Source organism: Bubalus kerabau, chromosome 2 (genome assembly GCF_029407905.1).
Source record: "Bubalus kerabau isolate K-KA32 ecotype Philippines breed swamp buffalo chromosome 2, PCC_UOA_SB_1v2, whole genome shotgun sequence".
NCBI classification, from domain to species: domain Eukaryota; kingdom Metazoa; phylum Chordata; class Mammalia; order Artiodactyla; family Bovidae; genus Bubalus; species Bubalus kerabau.
In genome coordinates, this window is record NC_073625.1 from 114,127,193 (window position 1) to 114,150,984 (window position 23,792).

At 48.9% G+C, this 23,792-nt stretch overlaps 1 protein-coding gene across 1 annotated transcript in view; it reads right to left on the reverse strand.

Moving 5' to 3' along the window:
• Positions 1 to 23,792, reverse strand: part of ADCY5 (adenylate cyclase 5) — a 157,988-nt gene that overhangs the window by 57,285 nt on the left and 76,911 nt on the right. Inside the window, exons 2-3 of the mRNA XM_055568407.1 lie at positions 8,347 to 8,496; positions 4,560 to 4,681 (exon numbers count right to left, since the gene is read on the reverse strand). Coding sequence (XP_055424382.1) covers positions 4,560 to 4,681; positions 8,347 to 8,496 — 272 coding nt within the window. The remainder of the gene's footprint in view (positions 1 to 4,559; positions 4,682 to 8,346; positions 8,497 to 23,792) is intronic.

A 23,792-nucleotide genomic window follows, 5' to 3' on the forward strand; every position in this document is an offset into this window, starting at 1 on the left:
CAAGACCCCCAACTCCAGCCCCACAGGGCTCCTGGGTCTCTGAGAATGAGGCTCTCATTCAAGCCATTGAGCTAACACCCTCTTCCACACACTGGAGCCTGCTCTGCCTCTGCAGGGCAGACAGTCTGCAGCCCATTCCGGGGCTTTACACCCTGTACCTCCTCTAACCTCCCAGCACTCTTGCAAAGCCCCAGGCCCCCTCTTACAGACTCTGCTCCCCAGTGGCTGAGAGGCGGGCTGTGTAGCATTGTTCTCCGCCAGAAGGCAAAGTCCGTGTGTCAGCTCAGCAGCTCCACCCGCCGTGTGATATGTCTCCAGTGTACTCTCTTGTTTGCGTGTCCTCCCAAACAGAAGGGGAGCTTCCTGATGACAGAGCCAGAGTCCCCCTCAGTTCCCACCATGGTTCCTGCCTCTAGCTGAGTGTCTGAGAGCACAGTCAGGGGTTCCCAGTGAGCAGATAGAGATGAAACCTCTGCTGGATGGATGAGTGGGTGGACATCACCATTCCCATGTCACAGATGAAGGAACTGAGGCTGAGACTCGGTTACCTGCCCAAGTCCCCACAGCTCCTAAGGGGCAGGGAGGTTATGAACTAGCCTGCTCAACACAGATGCTCTTCTTCCTCCACATAGTGACCTCTTGACAAAGGTAATCTGGACACATCCCATTTCTGGCTGCATCAGCACCCTTATTCTGCTTCCCCACGTGGTACCTCCTCTAGGTGCCTCTTCCTCCAGTCTCCATCTCCCTCCTCCCAAAGCAGAGCACCAGGAGCTCCCAGGCGTGAGCAGCCTCCACTGGCATGATCCGGAGGCCCTTGTCCCAGGAGTGGGGACAGCACGGCCCTCCGCTGACCCTGGCACTGTGGCTGCAGCAGGAGGGCTCTGAAGCCGCAGGTCTGAACCCAGCCATGGCGCCAGCCCCAAATGACCTGTCCAGCAAGAGTGGCAGAGATATCTCCACCTGTTACCATACATCAGACATGAGAGGCATCTGGGGACTCCACGGGGGTCTTGAGGGTTCCGTGGCCTCTGACCAGTCTCAATCCACAGGACCAGCGCATCCAACAGGCCTCCCCAGGACCTCAGAAATTGGATGCGATAAAAGGTTCCTCCTCAGACCCAAGGGAGAATGAGGCCATGGAGAGTGATGGGCACCCATCTGTCACCCTTCCCTGCCAGGGCCAAACTCTCTGGCCACCCATTAGTCTCTTCCCTCCCTTAGATCCAGGCCCAAACCGTCACACCGCACAGTTGATTTATTTATTCTTGTGGCCTTGCTCTTGGTGGGGTTAGAGAACAGCATGCCATCACCCTCTCTAAATATTACAACTCCATAGAGAATTGATGAATGTGACTTATCACCCTTCCACTCCAGCTCCCGAATCCCCAGGCCATTCTTTGTTGATAGGAGTGTGATCATAATCATAATAACAGTAACAACAATAATAGCTGCTCCCAATTACTGAACACTCGTTCTGTGCCAGAGAGTGTGCTAAGCACTTTCCTCCTATTATTTCATTTACTCTTTAACAACCATGTTAAGTAGGGGCTCATTCTTCCTACTACACAGAGGAGGAAACTGAGGTTCAGAGTGGCTCAATGCTGATAATTTGCCCGGGTCACAGCAGGGCTGGAATGACATGAAGGGCAGCCTAGTCCGGGCCTTAGGGCTAATCACTGGACCATAAGCCAAGCCCCAGCATGCATCCCTATACCATAAAATCATTCCTCCACCTACTACTCAACCCCTAACCGAAGCCAAAGGTTCAGCCCCAAATCAGAGACCAAACACAGCAAGCAGTGCGTTTCCCCAAGAGCTGCACTGGGCAGTGGCTGCTGAAACAGGGAAAGGGGCCAGTGGGATATTTGCATATGATTGCTCGTGGCTGGCCTCTGATGTGTACCAGCCACCCCAGGTCCTGGCAATTTCAGAGCCAGACTTATGTCTGTCCCTGTGAAGATGATGGCCTCTTAGCTTTTCTCTCCTTTCATCTCTTTCCTGATTGCTGTCACTGATCCTGAGTACATTCTAGAAGAGAGACATGACCCCCCTGTGGCTGGGGTCTGATTCTGATCCTTGCCATGTAGATGCTCTCACCACTCTGACTCCTGCATTGACCCAGAGTCACAGCCTCTGTGCGAGTGGAGGGGGCAGGGGTGCTTCCCAGAGGGTGGGCCACTCCACGGGGCAGTCCCTCTGGAAGAGGCCCGAGTCATCCTCTCTGACCAAACCCCCTTGCTGGAGGGCTGGGGGCCCAAGAGCCAGCAACAGAGGGGTGGGAGGTGGGACGCTGCCCCGCCGTGTGGGAGGACAGAGGTGTGAGAGGGCAACGTGCTGGGCAGAGATGCAGAGGTGGCCAGGTGTGAAAGCTGCGGCAGCCAGGCCGGGCTGAGACTTTGTGCCTTGAATGCCAGACTGCTTCTGGGCAAACAATTTTCTAGATTTCCTTTGTGTTCCACTTTACAGTTTAGTAAATCTGCTGAACGCTCTGCTGTGCTAAGAGGAGTCAAGAAAAGCACCCTTTGTCCATGCTCTGCCTGGAACAGAGCCATGCTGGGGCCAGCGGGGTGGTGAAGACAGGACCAAGAGAGAAAATTCCAGAGGAGCTCAGGGGTTTGTATGTATTGGAATGCTTGGTGGGTTACCCCTTACCCCATGAACCTTGGGTCTCTGGGACTTGTTCTGATAGAGAAGGCTGTTTCTTTACCTGCCCTAAGGTGGGGACCCCCACATTTGAGGGGCAGCCATCAGGCAGGAAAGGCCCCCCTGGCTCCTCAATCACACACAGGCAGGTGGAAACCTCTCTTCTGGCCAAACCTCTCTCCTCCTCTTCTCTGAGTACCCTCCCTCCTGAGGGCTCCCCAAACCTCCTTCCCACAAAACCATTATACAAACCCCTCCTGCTGGGCGGATAAAAAACATCTGTCTAGTAGTCAGGCCAGGTGGAAACTTTGAAACCAAAAAGCTTTCTGGGGGCAATTCCCTCACTTAACTGTTATGGATCTTGGACAAGTTAATATATGTGCCTCTTTATTCACCTGTTAAAAGGAGACAATAATAGTACCAACATCTTATGTTTGTTGTGGTGATTAAGTGAATATAAAAAAGTGCTTAGAACAGTGCTGGGTTCATAAAAACTCTATACAGGTATTAGCTGTTGTTAGTGATTACCCTACCACATGAGGACAGAGGCGGGTATGAGGAGATGAGCAGAGAAACCCTCGAATCAGCACCACCTTTCGAGGCCTGGACCCCACCATCACGTTGAAAGGAGCACACCTGAGCCCACAGCCCCTCAGGACACCTCCTGAGCCTGGAGACTCAGCCAGGGCAGCTTTCTTCCTGAGAGCCCAAGGCTGCCGCTGGCCATGATCTCCCTGCCTGAAGGTGGAGTGTTGGCGGGCGTCAGAGCAGGTGGGATACTTTGAAAACTGAGAACAAATACGGTCTGCAGGTACTTTTTTCTTCCAAAGGCTTCAGATCTGTTTTGGGAGGTGGATGGAGGACACACCATTAGGAATGGCAGTCGGGGCACATTGGGAACTGGGCGGTTCTGCCCACTCCACAGGACTACACCTGCCTACTCCCCATCCCACCATCAGCCTCATCCGACTTTATTAATACCTATTGGTGTGTGTGTGTGTTTATCCTTGCACAATAGTTTAATTATTTTATTTAACCCCTTAATTGAAAATTCAGCCCAAAGCTCCAGAAGGTTGTCTTTGTGTCAACCTTCAGGGACTCATGGGTCCTAGGAAAACTCACGCAGGGAGGAAAGAACCCGCCCAAAGGCAAACACAGCAGCTCCTTTTCTGGGCATATGGGAGGATTAGTGGGCTCCCCAGGAAGCCATGCTGGATGAAGGCCACTGTATCGCGTCATGTCCCCGTGGAACGCAGAAGCAGAGTTTGCACTCTATTAATCTACATCTGTTTGCATGTCCCTGCTGTCAGCACTTCTGTCTAGGGAAGCAGCAAGCAGGCAGTAAAAGGAACATGGGCTCCGGCGGGGAGGGGAGACCTTGGTGCACCCTGCTCTATCACTCCCTGCCAAGTGACCTTGGGCAAGGGTCTCAGCCATTCTGAGCTCATTCTCAGAGGATGCTGAAAAGGGTCCCCACCCCGCAGGGTTGTCAGCCTCCTGACAGGATTAGCAATGAGGTGGATAACGCCTGGTGCAGTGCCTGGCACACACTGCTTAGAAGGCATGGAGGTTGCCAGAGATGCCGGATGCTGGTGAAGACTGAGATGACGACGGTGACACTGAGGTCCCAAGTCTGCTTTCTGCCTCCCTTGTTAGGCTAGGGGTTTCTCCAACAGCTGATTGTGGTGTTTTCTCCTTTCTCCTCCTTCCTACAGCCTCACCTCCTCCCCACAGTACTAATTCACTTACCAGACCGAGAGGGCCAGGGCTGGGGTGCCCCAGACAACACACATTCCAAAGCCACCAGACCCCCTGGTTGGGCTGTGCCCTCCTGAAGTGAAGGAAAGGGACATGCCATCTCCTATGGGATTCAGTCTTCCCACCCTGCCGTCGCCCCCCAGCCTCGCCCCTACCTCACGTTGTCATGTTTCTGGATGTAAATCTTATGGAACATCATATCCTCCTGTTTGGCGTTGATGTCGGCTTTCATCTCCATGGCAACATGACGGGGAAGGACAGACAGCAGGAGCCGCTCCTGGAGGGGAAGCAGATGCTTTCATCATAGCCTCTCCCCAGCTTGGCAGTCCCTTCCCCTCCCCAGGCTTCACTCCTCCACACCTGTGTCCCCACCGCAGGGCCCTGGAAAACCTCTCAGGCTCTCCTCAAACTCAGGGGGCTAACACTTGCATGCTGGGGGCAGAGACATGCCTCAGGGGGGCCCCCATCTCCCTGGGACACCTCCTGGTTCTTCAGTTACATGGGGAAAAGCACTCCTGGTGAGCCTGTAATACCAAGCACCTCGGGTCAGAGACCTTGGGCAAATGACTAAACTTCTCTGAGCCTCCAGTTGTTTGTATAAATGGGGATGGGGCTGTTGGAGCTTTAGATGAGATTCATTCAGTCATCAAATATTCACTGCGAACTGACCGTGTTCCAGGCATCATGCTGGGTGCCAGGAGTGATAACTGGGGCCAGGTTCCGCCTTCACAAGTGCCCAGTCTCCTGCGTTACAGGTACTATGGGGCACGGAGAAGGGGGACCTGCCTGAGGCGAGGGAGAAGTGGGGTGGTCACAGAGGACTTCGTGGGGACTAGAGAATGACGTGCTCCATTTTCACGGGATAGTGGCCCAGGAGGACGGGAAAGATCCCTGACCTGAGAAACTGAGAAATTAAGATCAGCTGAAGGGGAGGTTGGAGGGAAGCAGGGAGAGGGGCCAGGGCCTCCCTGTGAAGTGAAGGAGGGTCACATCAGCCCTTGATGGAGTCTGGATGTGGCCTCCTCTTTGAGTTCTCCTCTGGGGCCTGCCTGCTCCAGAGGTTCAGCAGCCCCTGGAGTATGCAGCCTCTGCCTGCACCCTCTGCAGCCCCTCCCCATGCCAGGCGCTCTGCCAGGCTCACTCATGGATCCTCTCATCTGGGGCCTCTCCTCCTGGCGGCCCGCAGCCCCTCCATCTTCCCTCCCGTCCCCCAGCAGCGGAAGCTGGGCCACTCCCTCTCCAGGCCCTAAGACTTCTGCTCCTGCACCTGTCTAGTTCCCCTCCCTCCTTCCTGCCCCACCTCTGTCCTCTTCCTGCTCACTCCTGCCCTCGGGGAGCAAGGCTTCCACCAGTACCTCCCCTGGTCACCTCCCAAGCCACTCCCTGGTCCATGTCCCCAAGTCTTCAGCCAGCACCCGACATCATGCCCACAGCATGCTCACCCTCCCAGTGGCTCTTCTCAAGTTCCTTGCCTTTGCCCATGGCACTCCCATCTTCCAGGTCACCAAGGTCAAGGCCTTGCTCCTCACCTAGAATCACCATCCTCACACATGCTGCTACCCTTCCTTGGGCTCACCCCCTTCCCAGAAAGAGGGTCCTGGCTTCAGCTGCCAGCATCCCTTGCCACCCTGGGCCTTCCTGTAGAGTCCCCCATCACTCTGCATTTCAGCCTGTTACTGGGGCCTCCTGAGGGTGGGAATGTGTCTTGTTGGGCTTAGAGCAGACAGTCTTATGCTCAGGAAGCTCTGGTAAACTAGTGAGGAATGGTGCTTTCTGTGGACAGGCCTCCATCAGTGGGCACGGCCATTATAGACCATCTCGTATTTACTGAACTCTCCATAAACAACTACTGGTGATAAAAATACAAATGAAGGACAATTCTGTGGAAATATAGGATGACTGGGAGAAAGTGTGCAACAAATTGTTTAGATTCATGAGAGACCTTCCTACATTTCTGACTAGTTCTGGGGCTGAGGACCAGGAGGAGTGGGCAGGGGATGGGTAGGGAGAGTGCTGGATTCCCTCATCAGGTGGCACTGAGGAGCATCCTCGGATCTAGGAGCACCCCCTTCTGCAGAGGGCAGAGGAGGCTGGACTCCGGGCCATGGCTGGGTGAGGAGTGCCTGTCCCCTGGAAGCAGGCCTCCCCTCCCTGGCCTGAAACATAGTTTGGTGAACATATTCCCCCCCACTTCCCCCAAGATCCCTGTGAATTTGCTAGAATGTCTAGCCTGGCCAGGGCCAGCACAAGTAAACTGTGATGAACTGTAAATGCTATAAATGCTAATTTTTACTGCAAAAGGGTGAGGTCCAGGCGTGGGGGGGCGGGGGCGGCGGGGGAGGCACTCCCTAACCCAGAAGGGTCGGGAAGGTACCCTGATCTCAGGTAAATGATGCTGGGGCCTGAGATGGGCATGAGAGAGGGGGCTTTTGAGGCAGATAGGGGCTTGGGTGTGAGCAGGGTGCAGAAGTGAGGTAACCGTGTCAAGAAGAGACAGTGGGAAGACTCAGGGACACCTCTGGGCATGGGTTCCATTCAAGAGCTGGACCAGCAGCCTAGATGGGACCAAGAGAACGCATGGGAAGGCCAGGCCTCAGATGGGACAGCCTGAGCTGGGGACCTGGCCAGACACAGGGGTCCCGCACAGGGCTGGAAGGGAAGCGGGAGCAGACTATGACTAGGGGTGGAGGGCCTGGAGAGGCACTGCAGAACTCTGCCCCCTGGCTCAGCTGTCTGTGTCACCAGCCAGGCCACTGTAACTCCCTGGACTGAACCCAGACAGAGGCAGAGGGGCACCTCACACAGTGATGAGCTCTGCGCTCGTGGGGACTGAGCTCGTGAGGGGTTCACGGAGCACCCGCTGTGCCAGGCAGGAGGGCGCACGTGACTACTGCTCTGCTGTCCAGGCCTCTGGCTCCCTGTCCTCACGGTCAAAGGCAGACCTTCCATGTTTACACCTGCCACCCGCCTGACACGGTGCGTAGCTCAGAACAGAACTCCACCAGTGTTTGGGCAGGCTGCGGGGAGACGCTAACCTAAGAACAGAGCGAGGCCCCTCCGGCTCAGAGTAGTGACCTTCCTTCTGAGAGCCAGGATGAGTCTGAGCCCAGTGGGAGCCCCAGCACCTGGCCGGCCGGCCTGCTTCCCGCCCCCAGCTGCCCCCGGGTCTCCCTCCAGGCCTGCTGTCTGGGAGCAGTGTGCCCGGTACAGCCTCAGAGCTTCTATCCAGTTCACACGCATGAGAAGACACAAGGGTGACCTGGCCAGACCCGAACCCCGAACAGGACGCCCCAGGATGCTAGGCAGGGAACCCTGACAAGTCCTCAATCCCCACCCCACCCTCAGCCAGAGGAGCATGCGGGGGCAGGTCTCTCTGCCTGGGGCTCATGGAGAGAAGCCCCCGAGTCTGTGGCCCGAATGAGTGGCCTGCCTCCTGGCCCCGGAGTCCTGAGGGTGAGGTTTAGGGTGAGACCTGGCCGTCTTCCTTTCTCGAACTAACCAGACCCCAGAACTCGGCACACAGGAAGTGCCTCGTGAGGGCATCATGGGGCTGACAGCTTGGGCTTCTCTCTTTCCCCCTCCCCCTCCCCGGGAGCACCTTCATCCCAGGAGGGAATGCTGATGCTCTCATCACCCAGTTCATCAGCCCTGGGGTCAGGAGGGAGGGCCGCTTCCCTGCCTCCCAGGGCCTGGGTGCTCAGTTTGAGTGCGAACCACAGGGAGGCTGAGGAGGCACTCTCAGCCCAAAGCTTGAGCCCAGAGCTCATTCTCCAAAGCTTCTTGAGAGCATTCCCACAGAGCCAAGAACGCTGGGCACCCTCCAGAGGAAACATCCCCCACGGCCTGGGCCCCCACCCAGGAGGGGCTGGACAGCTGCCCTGAGCATCGCTGGCGGGCAGGCAGCAGCTGGGCAGCCGCGCGGGGCAGGAGGGTCTCACCCACCTGCTGCTGGTTCTCCCGCTGCGAGTGGAGCCGTGCCTGGATGCACTCCCGGGTCTCCTGGAAGGCCTGTCTCTGCGAGACCTCAGCCGGGTAGTGGGTGCACACACCCACGATGTTGGTACAGGAGAAAATGAGGACGTTGGAGACGAGCTGCAGAGGAAAAGATGAGGACAAGAGCTGAGGCCTGGATCAGGCACTGGTACCCCAACCACAACCCTCCCACTCCTAGGGCTCGGAGCCCCTAGGTCCCACTGTAGCAAACACACACCTAGCTGCCAGCAAACAGATGCCAAGGGCTCCCACCCTCAGCCAACTACTGGGAGCAGCCAAGTGCAATCAGTCAGGCTCCCTGATGTCCTCAGAGCCCAGAGCTTGGCTGGCCTGCGACAGAATATGGCCCTAACAATGCTGAGTCACAGAATGATTATCCTGGCTATGTCCATAGTACCAAAGGCGACAAGGTTAGGTGTCCTGGGGATGCTGTGTCAGAGCTGTGGGTGTTGGGGTGGCAAGGCCACTGCAAGCAAGTTTCCTTGAGGGGGATAGGACTTCATCATTTGAAAGAGTGACAGGGTCCACACAGGACAAAGGACTGCTCTCTCACAGAGAAGCCTTAGCTGGCTATTCCCCAGGGATCAGCTCCAAGAAGCAAATAGCTGCTGATGCGCAGCACTGTGTGAAGTCCTCTGGGGATGGAGGGGAGGATGAGGTCCCCAGCCAGCAGGGATCAGTGTCCACACAGGTCTCATCTCCTTCTCTACACCAGCACCAGGGCCTCCCGATGACCCTCACCCCAACACACCAGTTGGTGGACACCCTCCTTCACCCCCACTCCACATGGACGCCCATCTCTGTGCTGACAGAGATGTGTGCAGAGAGACACCACTGCCATCAGGTCACAGGGACAAAGCTGAAGTTCTTTTAAAAGCAATACTCACTGAAAAAATAAGGGAAAACACAACACAACCCGCAAAAGCTAGTTGACAGAGCACATTCCAGATCTGGTCCCTTGGACAGCAAGGAGATCCAACCAGTCAATCCTAAAGGAAATTGACCCATAATATTCACTGGAAGGACTGATGCTGAAGCTGAAGCTCTAATACTCTGGCCACCTGATGCGAAGAGCCAACTCACTGGAAAAGACCCTGATGCTGGGAAAGATTGAGGGCAGGAGGAAACGGGGACGACAGAGGATGAGATGGTTGGATGGCATCACCGACTCAAAGGACGTGAGTCTGAGCAAACTCCAGGAGATAGTGAAGAACAGGGAATCCTGGCTTGCTGCAGTCCATGGGGTTGCAAAGAGTCTGACACAACTGAGCGACTGAACAACAAAAGGTGCTGTTTGGCCAAAACTGCTCTTGGCAGGTAGAGCTCCTGGACAATCTGGGTGAAGCGATTCTGGTCCTGCCCTTGACTCAGGCCATATCAGACAGAAGCCACACAGGCTCAGCTTTCTAAGCCTCAGTCACTCCCTCCAAACATATCGTTCTTAGACCCAACTGCTACAGCAGAGCTCAGGCTGGGCCCCATCCCCACCGGGAGCCCTGCATTGGTCTCCAGTCCACTTATCCATTTGGATCCCAAAGAGCCTCCCCTTGAGACTTCAGTTGCCAGGCAGTGATCGGCAGCAGCTCCCACATGCTTCTTCCAGGGTCCTCTTTTTCTCTGGATGTAGAAGTCCTGTATTTGGTGCTGCTTTGCCTTCTACCTGAAGGCTTTCCCCACCCCACCCACTCCGAGGTGGCCCTGACTTCCACCCAGGCTCTCAGGCCCACAGCCATGTGGGCTCCATGCTGGAGGCAGTGCCATCTTTCCCTGGAGATGACCCATACCATGTCCATCCCCAGGCGATGCACAAAGAGACTTTTCCTCTCCCATCTCTGTCTTGCTTCCTCCTCAACTACACGATAGACTCTAGTGTTCTGGCTGAAAGACACTGTGGGCTCCCCTCAAGCACTTCCTGGCACCCCCAGATGCCTCCCTGAGGAGCCTTCAGGGAGGAGGCAACTCAGCTGATGGTCAAAACTCCCCACCCCCAACCCCATTCACCCCAGAATCCTACCACTGTCATTGTATATAAACACATCCTAGAGAAAAATCCCACCTGTTTGTTACAAGCAAAGAAGACTTCTGATACATGGAAGCTTACCGTCCAGTTGAGGAGATAAGTGGTCACAACCGACAGAGAACCAGCAGCAGGAAGCAGGAACTGAATCATGCCAAGCAAACAGGAGTAGAGGAGAGCACAGGGCAAGCGGAGATCTCTGGGAAGCCTGGGCTTGGGGTGAGGGGCATGCTTGGTGAGGCTGGCAGACATGAGACAGAGTATCCCTGGAGAGAGCAACTAGACTAGCCAAAGTAATTTTGAAGAAGATGAACCAAGTTGGAAGAAATACTACTCAAGTTCAAGACTTCCTATAAAGCTACCATAATTAAACTGGTGCAGCACTGTTTTAACAAAAGAAATATAGGTCCGTGCAACAGAATTGAGTCCAGAAATAAACCCTTATGTTTATGACTTGCTGAGTTTTGACTAGGATACCAAGACAATTCAATGGGAAAAGAATGGTCTTTTCAGCAAACTTGCTATCCCATATGAGGTAGGAGACTTTACCTTGTACCATATACAAAATTAACTCAAAATGGATCAAAGACCTAAATATGAAAGCTATAGCTATAAATTCTGAGAAGAAAACATAGGTATACCTCTCAATGACCTAGGATTAGGCAGTGATTTCTTAGACATTACATCAAAAGCACAAATGATAAAAGAAGAAAAGATAAATTGCACTTCATCAAAATTAAGAAGCCTTGTGCTTCAAAAAGAACCATTAGGAAAGTGAAAAGACAACCCATAGAATGGGAAAAAATGCCTGCAGATCATCTATCACACCTAAATAAAGGTGTTATATATTTTTGACAAATATACAAAGGCAACTAAATGGAGGAGGATCATCTTTTGCAGCAAATGGTGCTAGAACAATTGAATAGCCATATGATTAACTCAAATCTCACAAAATATTACAAACATTTATTCAGAACAGTTCATAGGCCTAAATGTAAAACCTAAAACTATTAAACTTCCAGAAGAAAAACCTTGGGTTAGGCAAAAATTTCTTATATACCACAGCAAAACATGATTCATAAAAGAAAAGATAAATTGATAAATTAGACATCATCAAAATTAAGAACATTTGCCTTCAAAAGACACTGTTAAGAAAATGAAAAGACAAGCTATAGAATGGAAAAATTTATTTGTATATCACATATCTGATTAAAAGACTTGAATCCAAAATTCACTAAGAGCTGTCAAATCAAAAATAAAAAAACCCTCAAACCACTTTTTAAAAGAGCAAAATATTTAAGTAGACAATTTACCAAGATGATATAAGGATGGCAAACACAGAGAAAGATGGAAATAATTAGCCATTAAGGAAATGCAAATTTCTTACAAAAAACAATGAGACACTACTAAACACTATTAAAATGGTTAGATAAAATTAAATTTAAAAAATGAAAATAAGGACGTCCCTGGTGGTCCAGTGGTTAAAAATTTGTCTTGCAATGCAGGAGACGTGGGTTTGATCCCTGGTCGGGAACTAAGATCTCAAAAGCCTCAGAGCAACTAAGCCCACATGCCATAACTGCTGAGCCCACGTGCCAAAACTAGAGAGTCTGCACATCTCAATGAAAGATCCCTCATGATGCAACAAAGATCCCGTGTCCCACAGCTAAGACCAAAAGTAGCCAAATAAATAATGCGCTTTGTGGCTCAGTCGTGTCTGACTCTTTGCAACACCATGGACTGTAGCCCACCAGGCTCCTCTGTCCATGGGATTCTTCAGGCAAGAATACTGGAGTGGACTGCCATGCCGTCCTCCAGGGGATCTTCTCAACTCAGGATCAAACTCAGGTCTCCCGCATTGCAGGCGGATTCTTTACTGTCTGAGCCACCAGGGAAGCCCATGACTCTGACAACTTCCTGTTAAAATGTGGCATAAGACTGTCTCAGTTTGGAGAACAGACACAGAATTGGAAGTATTTCTGAGTTCCAAGTTCTAGATCTGAGTCTTGTATGATTAAAATCTCAATCCCTTGGTCTGCCATTTTGGTGTAACAGAATTAGAAGTAGTTGGAGGAATGACAACTGGAATTTTAATTGACAAAATAAATCTCATTTCTTTACAGAAGCACAGGCCTGAAACCCAGTCTGGACCAGGCACTTCAGGGAGACTTGTAGTCAGGTAGCCAGTTGCCTAGTTTTATAAAAAGTAAGGTTACAGTTGCTAGCTGTCAGCAGACATTGTTTTGAGAATGTTTTGTGGCATCCAAGCCTAACACAACTCAGAAGACTCAAGTGTTTAGCAATACAAGGTCTAGTCTGAAATTACACCCATAGTATCACCTAGTTATTTCCTTGGATGTCTGAGCCATAGCTACTCTATTTTGACTTTTAATTGTAAAAGTATCCTTAATAGCCAAAGCAGATGTCACCATTAATTATGTCAGTGTTTCTCTGAGCTTCCCTGGTGGCTCAGATTGTAAAATCGTCTGCTTGCAATGCTGGAGACCTGGGTTCAATCCCTGGGTTGGGAAGCAGCAACCCACTCCAGTACTCTTGCCTGGAAAATTCCATGGATGGAGGAACCTCGTAGGCTACAGTCGATGGAGTCACAAAGAGTTGGACACAACGGAGCGACTTCACTTTCACTTTTCAGTGTTTCTCTAGGTATAGAAGATGCAAGAATTGGGACTCATAAAATCTTCTCCTAAAAAGATCTAACTATATGAAGCCCTGTTTTGCCCATTTTTCCCAGAGCACAGAGTGCACAGAAATAAGTAATAAATAAAAATAAATATTTTTTAAAAAATGAAAAGAAGAAAGAACTGCCAACACTGGTACTGGTAAGAGTGTGTAGCAGCTAGAACTCTCATACCTTGCTAGTATGAATGAAAAATGGTACAGCCATTTTGGAAACAGTCTGGCATTTCTCATACATACACTTGACCAGCAAGCTCACTCCTAGTATCTGCCCAAATCACATGCAAAGTTATGTTCAAATGGAACAATCTCATGATAACACATAATAACATGGATGAGTCTTAAGTTAATTATGCTGAGTGAAAGAAGTCACACTCAAAAGGCTACGTACGTAAATGACTCCATTTATATGGCATTCTGGAAAAGGCAAAACTTCAGGGACTGAAAACAGATTTGCGGTTGCCAGGGGGAGGGGAGAGTTTGACTAAAAGGGATGGCAAGAAGAGATCTTTCGGGGTGATGGGACTGTTACATACCATGATTGTGTTGGTGGTTACATATCCATATACCTTTGTCAAATCCAAAGAATTATACACCAGAGAGGGCTTCTCAGGTGGCACAGTGGTAATCTGCCTAACAGTGCAGGAGACACAAGAGACACATGTTGTACCCTGGGTCTGGAAGATCCCCTGAGTAAGAAATGGGGACCCACTCCAGTATTCTTGCCTAGGAAATCCCATGGACAGAGAAGCCTGGCAGGCTACAGCCTACTGGGTCGCAAAGAGTCAGACACTACTGAGTGTGTGTGTGTGTGTGTGTGTGTGTGTACACCAGAGAAGCCAAATTCTACTGTATATAAATTGTTGTTATTGTTTAGTTGCTAAACTGTGTCTGACTCTTTTGAGACACCATGGACTGCAGCCCGCCTGGCTACTCTGTCCATGGGATTTTCCAGGCATGAATACTAGTGTGGGTTGCCATTTCCTTCTCCAGGGAATCTTTCCAGCCCAGGGATTGAACCCACGTCTCCTGCATTAGCAGCTGGATTCTTTACCACTGAGCCACCAGGAAAAAAAAAGAATAAGAGTAAAGGTCCAGGAGGGACTAGCAGAGAGAATATGAGAAGCCGGCTGGATAGGGAAAGGGCAGCTTTTCCTCTCTCTGAGGCCAGAAAGAGGAACCAGAGTCTATTTTGAGACATGACCCTCGAAGTAATTATCAGCTGGCCTCTGCGTATCTCGGCACTAATCCTCCTGGCCTCTCCTGCTGTAATCTGACTCTTCCTGCAGCCAGAAGGCCAATAGCAACAGAGGGTGTAAATCCAGGTAAACCGATGTGCTGTAACCCAATAGGGTCCAAATGGCTCAGCTAAGCTTAGCATGCCTCAGTGTTCCTCTCTCCCATTCACTAAACAGACAATGGGGTGAGCCAGAAGAGAGTGCTAGGTGTGAGAGAGGTCTTCAGAAAGGCCTGTTGGAAAGGGTGATTTTGGCAAACTGGACCTGAGAGTGAAAACGCTTAAGAGATTAATATATCAAACACACATACACCCACCAAAAAGGCAAGAATCTGTGCGGCAGGTCTTAATAGATGCTAAGATCCCTGTGCAGACGCAAAGGTTATGAATGAAGAGAAAGCTTCAGTAAAAGCTGATGGAATTCTGAGAACAGTCTTCCAGAAAGGAGTTTGTAGCTTAAAAATGATCTCACACCTCAGGCTGCTGCTGCTGCTACTAAGTCACTTCAGTCATGTCCGACTCTGTGCGACCCCGTAGACGGCAGCCCACCAGGCTCCTCCATCCCTGGGATTCTCCAGGCAAGAACACTGGAGTGGGTTGCCATTTCCTTCTCCAATGCATGAAAGTGAAAAGTGAAAGTGAAGTCACTCAGTTGTGTCCGACTGTTCGTGACCCCATGGACTGCAGCCAACCAGGTTCCTCCGCCCATGGGATTTTCCAGGCAAGAGTACTGGAGTGGGGTGCCATTGCCTTCTCCGACAGGAGGGTCCAAATCAAATGCTAACCAGCTTTCTTCTCCACTAACAATGATGATCAAATATTGAGCCCCTTCATACATGCTTATGCAAAATACTTAACTAGTAAATAATAACAGGTATCAGTCACAACAACAGGTAAACAAGGCCTAATTAAGGGTTTGTTGCTTTTCCCTGTGCACACTTCACAGGACATGTCCAACCACATGAAAGAGGCATGTGTGTGTGTGTGTGTGTGTGTGTGTGTGTGTAAAGGGATACCTACATCATAGCAGGTGGAGTAACAGGGACACCTGAGAATACAACAAACCTCAGGCCTTACACTGGCCTCAGCATCTGCTTTTAAAACCATCCCTGCAGATGGTTTGGGTCTGGGAGGTCCCAGGACCACACCAGGAGAAACCCCAGGAGAGGGGAATGTTTGGAATTCTGGTCTCCAAGGGGAAGCCCAGAGGAGGTGCCTGTGCATATTTACAACTCCACTGGCATTCCTAACTCCCCAGCACTTCAGAAACCTGATCTCTCCTGTCTGCAGGCTGCAGGTTTGATTTGGCCACAGTGAGGTTACTGCTCAGTGTGTGCAGCGCCTCTGCGGCGAAGCCTGAAAGGGCTCCCAGCAGCTTGCCTTGGGCACTGCCATGCCTGCTGCCCCTTTGCTCTTGAGTATTCAGGGCACCCCACGGGCCCATTGCCATAGGCATGCTGTTTGCCAGTCGTGAGAAAGGTGAGAGGCAAAGAGGAATGAGGAATGAACTGGTTTGGAACAGAAGAAAATAAGCTAGGAGGACCTCCTCATAATCTACTATTCTGCATGGGTTCTGTTCTGGACAGGTCAGCTGGTAGTTCATAGGGTGTATCTGGTGGGGGTGGTACGAGATAAAGAACCAGAATTCCCCAGGGAGCCAGATTAGGTGACTGGGGCGAGGGGCCAAGATGTCCAGTTATATTTGAATTTCAGATAAACAACAGGTGTTTTTTAAAGTAAAGTATAAGTATGTCGTGTGCGATAGTGGGAACACGTGTGTTAGTTGCTCAGTCGTGTCCGACTCTTTGCAACCCCATAGGCTATAGCCTGCCAGGTCCCTCTGTCCATGGGATTCTCCAGGCAATAATACTGGAGTGGCTTGCCATACCCTTCTCCAGGGGAACTTCCCACCCCGTGATAGAACCCTGGTCTCCTGCATTGCTGGCAGATTCTTTACCATTTGAGTTACAGGTACGTCTTTAGTGGGAACATACTTATACTAAAAAATTATTTATCTGAAATTCAAGTTTAACTGGGTGACCGTATTTTCACTGGCAACCTTACCAGGGAGACTTTTCCAACCTGCCCTCCCCCAGCTCTGACACCCTCCAGAATTGGCCAAGCCCTAGCACGCTGAGGGTGACCCAGCTCCCTCTCCACCCTACTCCCTCTTCCATATCCTCTCCCACTCTCAGAGGCTCCTGCACAGACAGACGACAGTGCTTCCTCTTCACATAAGGGTCTGAAATCACCTCATTTCAGTGCAAGCCAAAGCCAGGATCTGATTGTTCAAATCCACCCACCTGGACACAAGGGGCAAGATCATCTCAGAGTCCCTAGGGACTGAGGACCAGCTCCACAGCACTCTGCAAATGTCACTGGGACTCCACATTTAAAAGGCAGAATCCTTTCTGTTCTAGTCCTTTTTCTGTTTACAAACACACAAAACTAGCAACCAAATAACTCCCCAATAAAAGGAGCTGACAAGCCTGATAAGGGTTCCTTCTGTCTGGCCCAGATTTCATTTCTCCTGAATGGTGCTGGTGGGAAGCTTGGGGGACCTCAGTGGAAACCCATTATGATATAAAATAAATCAAAGAAGGATAATCTTAAAATATATATACTCAGAAGGCATATCAGCAGGGCTCCTTGTATACTGTACCAAGCATTACTAGAGGCTAAATGACTTAAAAAAATAATATATATTTTAACTTTTTTCATCATAGTGATGCGTCTTTAAAAATTTTCCTTTACAAAAAATAAAGATTGTTGTATGCTTTTTTTTTTTTTTTTTGGCCATCAAAGCCACATTATCTCTGCCTGGGGGCTTTTGTGATGAGGTCCTCTTTTATGGAGGTGGCTGGTCCGTCTCAGTGGCTCTGGACAAACAAAACCAGGCTCTCTGCTCTCTTCATTCCTATTAGGGGTTCTGCCCAGGTGGCACCTCTTTCTCCTCTCCATTCCAGCTAGGATATAGCTGCCTGGAGCTTGTCAATCTTACTCAGACTGGAATCCTCTCTGCAACTATCCTCTATGTCAGAGATCATCATATCCCCTTACATCAAGACACTTTCCTGATCAAATCCCACCAATAATATAAAGCCCAAACTCTTGTGCTGATATTAAGATTCTACAAGTCTCATCAGGGGCCACATTCCCCCTTCTTCTCACTAGTTCTATCATATGGGCTACTTACTGCCTCTGGAAATTACCAATCTACAGTATGATTCTAAAAGTATACTGTTTACTTAATACACTTTTATTATTACTAAAAACAAATTAATAATTAGCATCCTCTTAATCCATATTTAGAAAAGACAAAGTAGACTAAAATAGGACATGTATCTGAGAATGATTAGGTGCAGCAATTTACAACCTTCAAAACACCTTCACAGGTCGTATTTCATTGCATCCTCACTGCATTCTTCTAAGAGAAGCAAGTTGGGCGGCATCACCTCCTCCTGCTAATGCAGGAACTAATGCAGGAGCCTCGGCCACACAGCAAGACGGCAGCAGAACTCAATCAGATTCTCAGAGTTCAGAGCTTGTCCTGTTCTACTGTACTAAGCGGTTATTTATCTCAACTTAATTTAGGTCCACTTTTGTTTGATTCTATTTAATAAAGGAACACTCAACTTTCTTTCACCCTCTTCCTAGGTGCCTTAGGCCTTCTTTATAGATCCTGGTCACATAACACGCTGCTGATTAGGGACCTACTCACAGCCACTGCCTCTAACCCAGCTCTATCCAAGGAACTCGCCACTGTGAGTGAGAACGGCCCATCGCCTGTCTTCTAAGGCCAATTCTTACCCCAGTAGAGGTTTCTTGAATTCTTTTTTCATTGATAGAGATCATACACCACACGACAGCAGTTTCCAACCTTTTTGGTGCCAGGGACCGGTTTTGTGGAAGACAATTTTTCCACGAACCGGAGGCTGAGGGAATGGTTTCAGGATGATTTAATAAGCACGTTCCATTTATTGTGCACTTTATTTCTCTTCTTATTACATCAGCTCCACCTCAGATCATCAGACACTGGATCCCAGAGGTTGGGGATGCTCTGGCCATAGAATTCATCCTTTTAGAGTATACCATTCAGTAGCTTTTAATGTATTCTCAAGGTTGTGCAGCCTTCACCACTAATTCCAGAACGTTATTAACATCCCTTAAAGAAATCCCGCACCCATTAATCATTGCCTGTTCCCCACCTCTACCTCCACCCCGCCCCCAGCTCCTGTCAACTACTAATTTATTTTCTGTCTTGATGGACTTGCCTGTTCTAGACATTCATATAAATGGTATCATGCAATAGCCTTCTGTGTCTAGCTGTTTTCACGTAGCGTAATACTTTCAAGATTCTTCTCTGTTTAGCATGTATCAGTACTTCAGTCCTTTCTATGGCCAAGTAATAGTCCACAGTACAGGTATGCCACAATTTGTTTATTCTTTCATCAGTTATAGGCAATTGAGTAGTGTCTACTTTTTGACTCTTATGAATAATGCTGCTATGAACATCCATGTTTCTATATATGTTTTCAGTTCTCTTGGGCATATACCTAGGACTGGAATTGCTAGATGTTATGGGCTGTTATGTCCATGTCCCCTTCTCCTAAATGCATATGTTAAAACGCGAACACCTAATGTGATGGTTTCAGGAGGTGGGGTTTTGGGAAAGTGATTAGATCATGAGGGTGGCACACTCATGAGTCAGATTAGCACCCTTATAAAAGTGACCTCATAGAGTTTGCTAATCTCCTTCCACCACGTGAGGACACAGTGAGAAAATGACCATCTATGACCCAGGAAGTGGGCTCTCACCAGACCCTGGTGACTTGAATCTGGATTTCCCAGGCTCCAGAATGCGAGAAATAAATGTTGTTTAAGCCACTCAGGCTATGGATTTGCTATTTTATTATAGCAACCTGGATGGATTAAGACACTGGGTCACACAGAAACTCTACGTTACATATTTTGAGGAGCTGCCCAGCTGTTTTCCAAAGGGGCTGCACCTTTGATATTTCTACCAGCAATGGCTGATGATGCTCCACGCCCTCCCCAGCACTTGATGTGTCTATCTTTTTTATTATAGCCATCCTAGTGGGGGTGAGGTGGTATCACATTGTGATTTTGATTCCCTTAAAATTCAGAACAAATAATGACAATAATGAGTGAGGTAGTTTATTCTGTAACTTGAACAGCTGTGCTGTTAGAGAGAGATGGCCACACCGTATACTTATTTTTGTCACCTTTGGTTATTGACTCCTAGGAAACCCCAGACCTTGTGCACATAGCCAGAGAAAAAAAGCAGCTTTCATGTAACAGTACTTGCTTGAACAGGACATCCCCTTAATTCATTAAAAAGTTACTGACTGAGGACCCAGTGCAGAGCACAGGGCACTGCGGAACCTGGACTCCGGTCACCCAGGCCCCGGCCTGCAGGACGCCACGTCTGGTGGTGGAGGCCAGCACACGCACAGGAGCAGCTGGACACAAACTTTGCAGGCTTTGCAGTCACTAACCCCAGTTAGTTCCACAAACACTCAACAACTCCGCAGAGGAGATAATAGTCTTACTATTGATATATGAACTGGCTTATAAATTAACGAAATAAGTAAAATTTGGGTTAATCCCTGGATTGGGAACATTTAACAGAAAAAAATGGATAATGTAGATGAAGAAGCTTTTCCAAGATGTAAAATTACAAATGACATAAACACATGATATGATATGAGATACGTGAACCTCATCAATAGGCAACAAAATACAAGTGAAAACAATATTAGCCCATTAAACCAGCAAAGCATTTTTTTGTGGTAATAATGTTGGCAAGAATGCAATAGAACAGGCACCCTCCTATACCTAAGTGGGGATGTGAAGACACAGTCCTTCTGGAAAGCATTTTGGTCATGTGTATGAAGAGCTTTAAAAATGTTCACACTCTGTGACCCAGATTCGGTCTCCTCTCGGGAATCTGTGCTGCAGAGACTCAGTAGCTCGGGCAGGGTTTTACAGCCAAGAATAATTAGAAAATTTAAAAATGGGGAATGGTTAAATGTTGAACAACTGGAGGATAGTTAAATAAATTATGGTGCTTTGATACCCTGGAATATGTCAAGGCCTTTCAAATGTTTCATTTGAACAAGATTCAACATCAAGGGGAGGTTTTCAAAATATAATGTCACATGGGATAAAAAGAGAATACAGAATTGCAAATTCAGCGTGATCCCAATCTCCAACTATATGTATGTTAACAGTGGTAGGATGTCTCTAGGTAGTGGGATTATAGGTATTTTTTACTTTTCTCTTTAGATCATTGAATAGTTTCCTACTTTTCAACCATGTGTGTGAATCTTAAAAGAGAAAAGTGATATGTTTATTTTAAAAAGAGGAAAAACATAGATGCTTTTACTCTGAGCATGGCAGGCTGAAGGAACTTCTTTTCTAAATAGAAGAGATGAGAATTCAGATGCCTACACAACCAGCCAGAATAAGTCAAATGGGAAAAGAAAAAGAAGTCATGTCTGGGCAGTTGGGACTAGGAAGGCTAGTCCTGGAGATGGAGCTTGGGGTGTGGGCAGGATCTGGGCAACCAGCATGATAGCAGAGGTGCATCCAGGTGGCAGAAACAACCTGAGTTAAGGGGTGGAGAGGAAGGTGCAAGGCAATCTGGGGAATGAGAAGAAGACCCCCTGACTGGGACAGAGCCCTCAAGGAGAACTGAGACACGGTGGGGTTCACAGCTTTATCACAAAGGACATCCATGTCAGGGTAAGGGGCTGGCACATAATCCAGGAAGCATTGAAACCTCTTGGTGGCTTCATTTCCCAAAATAAAAAGTGTATTAATATTTCAATTTACAAAGTGTGCGTTCATTAGAGAAAATTTCAAAATCATAGGGAAAAAACTCAATTTACCACCCCCAAAGACAACCAATGCTGTCTGCTTTCCTCACTTCCTTCCTCTCTAATCTACTCACAGTTTTTTGTTTTTGCTTTTGTGAAGCTGAGATCTTACTGTTTCTATAATTTGGTGTTCTGCTTTTTTTCACTCAACATTATAGCCTAAGCATGTTCCCCTGTTCTTACGATCTCTAATGCTGTGGGCTTTCAACAGGGAAATGTGATCAGAGCGGCAGTTGGGGAAGAATAATGGGACAGTTGGGAAAGAAGTAGTCAAGGGGAAGGTTCAAGAGGTGGAGAGACCAATAAAGAGGTGGGAATAGGAATTCTGTGGTGGTCCAGTGGTTATGACTCCGTGCTTCCACTGCAGGAGGTGTGGGTTCAATCCCTGGTCAAGAAACTAAGATCTCCACAAGCCTCGCAGTGTGTGTGTGTGAGAGAGGTGGGGAATGCCACAGATGAGAAGGACCAGGGTCTCAGAGGGGTTGGGGACCTGCAAAGGGAAGGGGGAGCAGTGTGTTGGGAGATCCCAAGCAAGCATGAACCAGGAATGGCTCTCCAGGGGAACGGAAGTTTGCATAGTGAGTGGAGTGAGTGAGGTGGTGTCACCAAAGCTAACTGGAAGGGAGTCATTAAACCGGAAGAGTTTGTGGAAGAGGTGGATGAGGTACTATGAGTCCAAGGTTATCAGGGCCCCATGCATGACCTCTGAGGGAGACAAGATGGAATAGGGGTCCTGGCTGCAAAGGGTTTTCCCTGGTGGCTCAGATAGTAAAAAATCTGTCTGCAATGTAGGAGACCCAGTTCAATCCCTGGGAAGATCCCCTGGAGAAGTGAATGGCAACCCACTCCAGTATTCTTGCCTGGAGAATCCCATGGACAGATGAGCCTGGTGGGCTATGGTCACAGGGTTGCAAAGAGTGAGACATGACAGAGCAACTTTCACTTCACTTCAAGCCACAGGGGCTGTGAAGGTAACTCTTTCTTAGGATGCTTAGGAGAGAGCAGAGAGTGAAGGGAAAAGAGAGAGAATTTGATTCACCCAAAGGCAGAGGGAGGGGAGGATGACAGAGACAAAGGAGGACATGAATCTATTGAGCTGCAGGACAGCGCCATTCACACTGGCAGCCCCCAGCTGCACGCAGCTGTGAGCACTGGAAATGTGACTCATCTGAACGGAGGTGTGCTGTGAACGTAAAATTTCCCTGGTGGCTCAGATGGTAAAGACTCCACCTGCAATGTGCGAGACCTGGGTTCGATCCCTGGGTTGGGAAGATCCCTTGGGGAAGGGAACCGCTGCCCACTCCAGTTATTCTGGCCTGGAGAATTCCATGGACTTCCTGGAGAAGTCCATGGGGTCGCAAAGAATCAGACATGACTGAGCGATACACACCAGTTTGAAATCATCTTTTATTTTAATTACCTGTTGAAATGATATTCTGGAGATACTGGGTGAAGTAAAAATACATTATTAAAATTAATTTCACCCATTTAAACATAAACTTTTTTGGTGACTGTAAAAATTAAAATTACACATGTGCCTCTCATTATATTTCTGTTGGACAGCACAGCTATAGAACAAAGGGAAGCAAAGCAATAGGGGCTGGGGGCACAGCAGATGTGGGAGAGACCACAGGCTGATCTGCAGACTATCCAACTGCTGCCTGGAACTCGACACTTGAACTGACCTAGAGCCCCACCTTTGGGTCACAGAGGGACTGGCCTCCCTCCCTGCCCTTTAGGGGGTCATTTTCCAAAGATTCAGATTTGTTCATCTACCAGGCTACAGCAGACTTCAGATGGTGTGCCCCATGACAACCACTCCCTCTGGCTTTTGGGAGTGTGACATGCATAGGAGAAAAGGAGAGGGTGTCTAGGGGCTGAGACTCAACCATAAGACCCCAAGGGACTGGAAGTTTTCACAAAGTGTCTCAGGTACAAACTGAGGTATTACACCAAGAGGTAAGGGGGGAAGAATAAATTAGGATATTGGGATTGACATAAACACATTCTATGTATAAAATAGATAACTAATAAGAACTTACTTTGTAGCACAGGGAACTCTACTCAGTACTCTGTAATGGTCTATTGGCTAAGATACAGTGTAGTATGGGGGCTTCCCAGGTGGCGCAGTGGTAAAGAATCCACCTGCCAGTGCAGGAGACACAAGAGCCTTGGGTTCAATCCCTGGGTCGGGAAGATCCAAAGATTAGGAAATGGCAACCTGCTCCAGTATTCTTGTCTGAAAAATTCCATGGACAGAGGATCCTGGTGGGCTACAGTCCAGAGGGTCACAAAAAGTCAGACACAACTGAGTGACTGAGCGCACATATGGGGGGAAAAAAATCTTTAAAAGAGTGAATATATGTTTAACACACATATAGGTGATTCACTTTACTGTGTATACTGAAACTAACACAACACTGTAAATCAACAATATACAATAAAAAATCTTAAAAAAAAAAGGTTCTATTAAGATAGGATGTCAACGCTTGTATCATGTCATGAAACTTGGGAGCTTTGGGAAAGTACATGAATTTAAAAC